This window comes from Azolla caroliniana, unplaced genomic scaffold (genome assembly GCF_043228905.1).
Source record: "Azolla caroliniana isolate FFs.n. ecotype wild unplaced genomic scaffold, voAzoCaro1.0.p SCAF_6, whole genome shotgun sequence".
Lineage (NCBI taxonomy): Eukaryota > Viridiplantae > Streptophyta > Polypodiopsida > Salviniales > Salviniaceae > Azolla > Azolla caroliniana.
This window is the reverse complement of record NW_028230441.1, coordinates 7,792,058-7,798,903: the sequence shown is the minus strand read 5'-3', so window position 1 is coordinate 7,798,903 and position 6,846 is coordinate 7,792,058. Positions and strand designations below refer to the sequence as shown.

The following is a 6,846-nucleotide window of genomic DNA, read 5'->3' as shown; positions in this document are numbered from 1 at the left end:
TTAACATCCCAATTAAAGCAATTGTATAGGTCTCTACTTAAATATTTACAAGGTAAATCGTTTATGTTTCTTTCTCTCCCTCGCATCTAATCCAATCCTCACTATTACCTATGCATTTATCGAAATATAATGAGTTCACCTTGAAATTTCATTCCTCATTCAAGTAGCTATCTAACCACATTAAAAAAACATGTTCCCCTTTTAGCTTGACAAGGAATTATAAATTACCCATCTATTCGTTTTTCGAGACATTGGTGACATTAACTATGACCATTCACACATCTCGCTAGGTCGTGAGAAATATGTAAATCTAGTACTAAAAAAATATGTAGTGCAGTATCATCAATGCATGAATCACGCTCGTTTTCCCAAACAAGTGTCACACCGTTTCTATAGAAAAGTAAATTTCAAACAAGCTTAATTTAAATGATTTTTTCAAAGTAAGTGTCATGCCATCCTTCAAATGATATAAACAACCATCTATGTCTTACTATAGACGATTCATCATGTAATTTATTTTCTACTTCATTCTACCCCAAGCACTGAAGGTACATCATGTGCATGTATTACAAGGGTTATACATGTTGATTAGACTAATGAATTTTCCATTACTAATATGCTAATGATTTTATTTCAACTATTCATGTGTTAATGATTTGAAGTGCTAAAACATAGTATTCCAAGGTCAAGTTTTGTAACTCGATGGAAGTCATGAAAAAGGGTAGTGTGAAATTAGACATAAACTTGGTGTATTTGGTTTGTTAGCTCGTGTATTAAATTGACTTATATGTAACATTGCATATGTACCTCCATTAAATATGTTAAGAATGTTAAGGTGAAGTGATAAATTTAATCTCTTGGCATCTCCCTCTCAAAGTCCTCGACCTTCAAACTAGTACAATCAAGCACTATTACATGAATGCATATCCATTAGTGGATGGCTTCAGGTTTTCGATCTACAAAACATGAACCAATACGTATGCGCACTAAAGTTTCCTATAATAATATTTGTTGAATACTATCCACATGTGTACCATGTTGGGACAAGGATTCCTTGATTTATGCACATATTTGCAATGGGCATGTTTATGACAATGAGTTACATCTGACCATGCACTTAAAAATTTGAGATGTAATGATTCAATGCCTCGATCCATGGATAATCTTTATCAATATTTAAATCTAGTTATAATTATCTCATGTTGTGTCCTTCCCACAACTTTTACAATTCCAAATGTGGTTAGATAGCCCAAAAATGATCATCATTGAAATCCTCCTAATACTTTCATTCAATAAAAGTCAATGAAGAAACAACGATCACATTATGAGTTGATAGTGTTTTTCTTTTTTAAGGAATAACATTATTCTAACGATTGACAAAAAAAGAAAGATTCATATCATGTGAGTTCATTGAGAGTGTCATAGATATCGTGAAGGTTAGGTGAATTATCCTCTGTAAATAAAACATACATTCACTCAAACTATCTCGAGAAACTTTCAACTTAACATTGTAAATCTTTAATGGACTGTTTAATGTTGTGTATCCATAGTTTCTAGCATGAGTGAGGATGCTTAACTATTAGAATGCAATAAAATTTAAAATATGTTGTTAACAAACAAAAAAGTAAGAAAAAGCAGCTTTTTACTATTTTAACTTGTTTGCACATTGAAGAAAATAATCAAATCGAAAACATCATTACAAAGATCCTCACAAAAATTATAGGGTTGAAGAACACCATATCAATCATTGATGTTAGAATTCTAGTCTTTCTTGGGTGTATCCATGCAACTGCTGTAATTGTCCCTTCTACAAAGTCCTATCTTTGGTCTTAGGATTATTGTACACCATTGCACATAAAAAGTTGTAAGCTTCTGGGTAGACAAGTTCAAGTTGTAGCCTTCGGCCGTTTTTTCTTAATACTATTGAAGAAAATCTTTGAAGAGAAAAATAAATAAATAACTGTTGTAATTGTTCCTACATGAGATGAAGGATTTTGTTCATTTGGCATGACATACACCATCAGCTCATCAGACATTTCTCTCTTGAAAAGTTTTTACAAGTGTTTTTCATTATATACATATACCAAAGTCTTCTAATAGACTCTATCCAAGATGCTCATGGTTTTTCTTTGTGTCCATTGAAGGTCATGCATGCATCCATGCCAATCAATCTCTCTGCAAGGATATACTTTGCTTGCGGGTTTTCGTATTGTAAAAAAATAAGATTATCATTAGTTCTACAGCAGGTGTTCCGAGCTCAATAACCTAAAAAAATCAAACTTTCAAACTCCAGATTTATATACAAATTGGCAAGGGAGTTTCAAAACATAATTTACCATTACACTATAATTCACCACTATCCTGATATGCTCTCAAGCTGACAGGCACATGGTTCTAAAAGCATAAATTTTGAAAGAAAATCTAAAAACCTCTTGGGCTATTGGAAGATTTTAGGCTTTGCCATATTCCCAAGATGTCTTAACGACGGATGTGAGCAACAGCTTTAGGAATGGACGCAATTCCTCCCTGATGATATCACAGTAAAGGAACGAAATTTCCTACTCATTCTTTGTCAAAAGATCACCCAATGTGGCCCCTAGCCTCTACATCAGGTAGCCTTCATCCCTGGAATAAAATTGAAATCCTTGGTCCAACAATTTGCCTGTTTTTTAAGTAGAGATTTGTTGTTGATACATTAAAAATAAAGTGTTAGCACGGCAACCCATATGAAATCCAATCAGAAACAGTAGAATCTTGGATTCATAATCGTCCAACACTATTACGCAACCTTCATCCTGGAGTGGAACTGTGAAGTCCTTTTGCCACATCATGTGCCTCTTTTTAGGACTTAAGCACAATCCATTCAGTCTCCACATTGCAAAAGCACATTTTCCATGCTCAAAAACATGAAGACATCTCAAAGCTTGAGCCATGATCATATATTTATCTGTTTTGGATATAATTGAAATGAGCATATGCCAGTTAACAGATGATTCACACACAACATCTATGGTTTCATCTTGAAATTTACTGATAGAGCATCAATGGCCAATTTTTCCTTGTGTCCACATTCGGCATCCTTCTTTCCACCATTCAATAATGTTCTGTAGCACCTACTAGAACTCAAGAAAATCCCTCCCTCATTATATTTGAAAGGCAATTCCGTTGATATTCAATGTTCACACATGCACATTTTTGTTCTCATAATTCTCAGGGGAAAATGAATGAGCATTTCCAATGCCATCCACCCATGAACTATTTCCTTGGCTCTTACAAGGAGCATATTTCATTCTCATGGCTTCAATTTTCTCTGCATCCTCTTGCATACCCGATGACGCAAACATATTAGCCATCAGCACATAAGCTGAAGTACAACTACCGTCTAGTTGCACTATCTGATCAAAGCATAACCTCCCAAGCTTTACATTTCCCCATTTTCTACATGCACCCAAAATACCCAACCAAACTGAAATATCATCACAAGATGGCATCACCTTAATCATTGACACTGCTTTGTCAAAGTCCCCTGCAAATCCAAAAGCCTCTACCAAGCAAGTATGATGCTCTAATGTTGGAGTAATACCGTACTTTTTAGTCATATCGTTAAAAAGAAGTTGAGCTTCATCCAATAGCCCAGAGTGACCACAGGCACATAGAACACATTGGAATGTACCATCATCTGGAAAGAGGCCATCATTTTGCATCTTCTCAAAGCAACTCAATGCTTCATAGCCATGCCCTTGTTGGGTATATCCAGAAATTAGTGCATTCCAAGAGACTACATTCCGAGTTGGAAGCTCTTCAAGCACTTCTCGAGCCTTTTCTAACATACCACATTTAGCATACATATCAATCAAAGCAGTGGCGAGCACAATGTCCTTTTGTAACAAGCCCCTACTCACAACCTCTTCATGAATTTGTTTACCCTTCTGTATGGCTCCTACACTACCACATACTTTCAAGATACAAATGAAGGTGACAACATCTGGAGAGAGACCCTCATTTAGCATCTGATCGAAGCAATTCAATGCATCATAACCTTTTTCTTGTTGGGCATACCCTGTGATCAATGCATTCCATGAGACTATATCACGGGTAGGAAGATCTTCAAGCACTTGTTGTGCTTTTGCAAGCATACCACATTTTCCATACATATCCACCAAACCAGTTCCAAGAACAATATCCTTCTCTAGAAATTTTCTACTCAAAATCTCATTGTGAATTTGTTTACCCTTGTCTATAGCTCCAATACTACCACAGGCCTTTAAGATGCAAATGAAGGTGACCACATCTCCAGGAAAACCTTCACTTTGCATCCGTTCAAAACAATTCAATGCCTGAATACCTTGTCCTTTTTTAATATACCCCGTAATCAATGCATTCCATGATATAGCATTCCGATCATGAAGCTCGTCCAACAGTTGCTGCGCTTTAGAAAACATACCACACTTGGCATACATGTCCACCAAAGCATTAGCTAGAACAAGGTTCTTCTCTAGCAAACCCATTCTAATAATCTTCTCATGCACTTGTTCGCCTTTCTCTATGGATCCAATGTGGCCGCAAACTTTCAACATGCAATTGAAAGTTATTGAATCCGGAGAGAATCCCTCCTTTTGCATCTTTTCATAGCAATTCAATGCTTCATTACCCTGCCCCTGTTGAACATACCCCACAATGAGGGCGTTCCAAGAAACTGCGTCTCTAACCGGAAGTTCTTCCAACACTGTTTTTGCTTTTTCAACCATACCAAACTTTATATACATGTCTACTAAAGCATTGCCAAGCATAACACTCTTCTTGAGCAAACCTTTAATCAAAATTTCTTCATGAATTTGTATACCTTTATCTATATTACATGTCTTACCACATGCTTTCAAGATGCAAATATACGTTACATCAACAGGTGAAAAACCCTCGCTTTGCATCATTTCATAACAATGTAATGCTTCATGACCCTGACCATGTTTGACATATCCGGAAATGAGTGTATTCCATGTGACCACATCTCGAAAATGAAGCTTTTCAAGCACTTCTTGTGCTTTTGCAAGCATACCACATGTCGCATACATGTTAATTAAAGTACTTGCTAGATAAACACTCTTTCCAAGTAATCCATTTTTCACAACATCAGCATGAAGCCTGATACCTTTGTGAAGATCTTTTTTCTTCGCACAATCCTTGAGCAATGACACAAATGCAAAATCTTCCCTACATATTTTCATGGATTCCAATCACTTATTTTCATATTACCCTGTCTTTTTTCATTAACACCATTAGTTATGTGTGAATATCCTTCTATTTTGGAGAATCCTTGAATATAACGAAATGAAAGCAAAATCTTTCCTACACGTTTTCACCGAGATTAGTTTTACTTTCGTTTGACCTAACCGTGTCATGCAGTTCAATGATACATTTGTAAAAAAACCTTCATCTTTGCACAATCCCTTTAATAATGAAGCAAAGGCAAAATCCAACTTACAGTATTTCAGGGAACCTTTGATCACTTCTTCAGATGCATCAGCTCTTTGCAAAGCCTAACTGGTCCACGGTAGCAGAGAACAGAGTATATGTGATGTACATAATAATACATGCATACACATGCATGTGTATGTATGTATAATGTATATGTATACAGTATAAGTACATACATGAAGCAAGCTTGTTACAATAACCTCATATTTGAGGCTATGGCCCGGATGTAGCAATGAAATGGACTAGGAGGAAAGTCTTGTGGCCTCCACAATTGTCCAACTTGACCTATCTCACCATAGTGTGACAGTATTTCCCGAGGTCCCGGCCGATCCTCGTACTGCAATGAAAAAGTTACATGTAAGACTTCCGGCACTTGTATTTTCTAAGGCTCGTGCTTCCAATATATGTGGTGAAGGCCCACTCGATACAATGGTGATTGTGCTTCGATAGCCCGTAGGTACATGGTAGGGAATGGAACACATTTTCTCCTGCCAACCAATCTAATCTATAGCCTACCTCCATGCATGTGGGTCACACATAACCACTCTAACTCAAGCCTAGGGACATCCTATTCCGATTGTACCACATCCATGGAGACCCCCCTTTATAACAATCCATGCCTTGGCACATTTCACATGCGCGTTTGCATCATTTGCGTAAATTGAACACCTTTGGTCCTCACGACACTACACGCTGCTTTTTCTTGGTAAGGTCACGAATGTTTTTGAAAATTATTTTTGCCTTCGTCTAATCGTGTAGAACTTTGTTCATTTCATTGTCCACTCCCTTTTGGAACAATGATTTACTTAGTGTGTTATAGATCTACATGACAATTGGTTTGACTTGACACAAAACCTCACTTGATCCAATAGTTGTAGCCATGGAAATTTAAAGTTCTATGGTATAACCATATTTCCTATGTTCTCTAGTAGCTAAAGTAAGGCACTTGAAAGTTGAACTTGAGTTGTCTTGCCATGGAGTGGACTTTTTGAAGCTCTACTTACATGAATTCATAGCCTCCCTATCAATTCTTGCTAAAATCTAGCGCTCTCGTCTTTATCAAAATGACATCAAATGGATGAAAAGTTGATGCATTTGACACTCAAGTCCATGATGAGACTTAAAACATCTACATTTCATGTAGTCACTTATATTTTATGATTGTAATTTCAATTTCGAAATCCTAAATCAAATACCATTTAATATTGCATTGCTTCTAGTGAATATCTTTGAGATGGAAAGAGAAGCAGTGCTCACTTTGGTCTACAACTTCAGGAATTTTCCTTAATCAATGTAGTTTCCTAAAGACCTTAACTTTTTATATGACCCAATAAATGTTGTAACTTTTTAGGAGAGGAGGAAACTTGACTT

General features: G+C 36.3%; 1 protein-coding gene across 1 annotated transcript; it reads right to left on the bottom strand.

The window, feature by feature from the left end:
- Positions 1–2,318: 2,318 nt before the first annotated feature.
- LOC147862946 (pentatricopeptide repeat-containing protein At1g06140, mitochondrial-like) lies at positions 2,319–5,584 on the bottom strand. The gene has a single exon (XM_087321487.1). The coding sequence runs from the start codon at positions 5,223–5,225 to the stop codon at positions 3,180–3,182; it is 2,046 nt and encodes a 681-aa protein (XP_087177613.1). The 5' UTR covers positions 5,226–5,584; the 3' UTR covers positions 2,319–3,179.
- Between the last annotated feature and the right edge of the window lie 1,262 nt (positions 5,585–6,846).

Coding starts and splice junctions, on each gene's coding strand:
- LOC147862946 (XM_087321487.1), bottom strand. CDS start 5,225: ATGAAAATATGTAGGGAAGATTTTGCATTTGTGTCATTGCTCAAGGAT.